This window comes from Notothenia coriiceps, unplaced genomic scaffold (assembly GCF_000735185.1).
Source record: "Notothenia coriiceps isolate Sejong01 unplaced genomic scaffold, NC01 NC01_scaffold00004495, whole genome shotgun sequence".
NCBI classification, from domain to species: domain Eukaryota; kingdom Metazoa; phylum Chordata; class Actinopteri; order Perciformes; family Nototheniidae; genus Notothenia; species Notothenia coriiceps.
The window spans coordinates 301371-302852 of record NW_011337196.1 but is presented as its reverse complement, the minus strand read 5'-3'; the positions used below and the strand labels follow the sequence as shown (position 1 = coordinate 302852).

Here is a 1482-nt window from a genome sequence, read left to right as displayed (position 1 = left end):
TATAAACGACAATAACACAATGAAAAGACGGTTTGTTTGTTCTGAACGTATTGAACTGAAGTACTATTTAATGGGGCGGAGGAACAAGGGGCGGAGACCAAGTCAGACTTACGTCGAGTTACGCGGACCACTGATTTGTCCGAAGCGTCATGACACACCGACACCGAAAAGAGATAAGTAAGCGCTGGGAGAAGTCGCCTTCAACAGGACGAGATTTTTCGGAAACGGCAAATACAAACAGTCCTCGGAAATAGAAGAATAATAATAAAAAAAAAAAAAAAAAAAAAAAAAAAAAAAAGAAAAACCGTTTTTAGGGGGGCGGTCCGGAATCGTGTAGCGTTTTGTTGAGATGGTCGACCTTTTCACTCAGATATTTCAGTCTTGGTAATAAGGATGCTACTGATACAATTGTGTTAGACAACACAAATCTTTTAATTTGAAGCAGTTTACAACGAATGTACCGGAAAACACAAGACGAAACACGTGAGTGTCTGGAACGAAGTTCGCTCGTAAAAAGTCTTCAGACGAAGACAAGCTTTGTAGGACTTTCTGGTCACCCTCCTGTTTCGCTCACCTGAGTCGACTTCAAAGTCTTCCACACGCTCGCTAAACCCAGCACGACGATGGTCTGGCGAGCACGGTGAGGATTGCGTTTATGCATGAGGTCCTATGAGCGTGGACAGTCAATGGTTGAACATTTGGCGTAATGTTCACAAACCTATATAGACACTCAAGTAGTACCTCATAAATTGACCACGTAAGAGACGTCCAGACTGTGCTGGAACTAACTTGAAAACGGGTCTCGAAACCCGGACATAAACACTCGAGCCCAGGAGTCCCTCCGGACGTTTGAGAAGTACCTCACAGACTTGTTGCTGTGGCTCCTCAGTTTCGTCCGAGAGACCGATACGAGTACGAGAAAGACACTACGAGGGCCGTAGGACTAGTGCATTAACTGACTAATAATTGATATATTATAAAAATGATAAATTATTCTACGAATTTCCACCCCATACATTAAACCTACTTGCGTCCGAGCTACATGCGCAATCTTAAACTTTTATGTGTTGGCCTCTTTAGACGGTGAAGAATGTACTACGGGGAGGAGGTTGTGTGTGTTGCGCGTGTATGGTTACTCCGCCGTGCCTCTATTCAAACACGTGTCCTAACCGCATTCCAGACTGTTCCGTCCATCCGGCAAGGTCAATAAATCGGCCCCGGCCGGAGTCTACTAATCCAGCCCGATTAAAAATGTCGTGGTGCCAAGGTGTCTACTGTAAAAAAAATTACTGTAAAGTTCTATAAGTACGATAGCCCTACAATCTCGGTAAGGTACCATTATAATTGTTTTTCACATAGAGCTCGGCCAAAGGTTTTGAATGGATGGGGGGGGGGGTGGGGGAAAAATTACATCCGCTTAGTAAATGACCTCGTGGGACAATTACACAGTGTCTTAAGACTCTACTGTACTTCAAATACTTC

The 1482-nt window shown here is 44.0% G+C and overlaps 1 protein-coding gene across 1 annotated transcript in view; it reads right to left on the bottom strand.

The window, feature by feature from the left end:
* The window catches only part of LOC104942427 (ubiquitin-protein ligase E3B-like), a 9780-nt gene that overhangs the window by 4915 nt on the left and 3383 nt on the right, over positions 1-1482 (bottom strand). The window contains exon 7 of the mRNA XM_010767646.1: positions 575-667. Within this exon, the coding sequence (XP_010765948.1) occupies positions 575-667 (93 nt within the window). The remainder of the gene's footprint in view (positions 1-574; positions 668-1482) is intronic.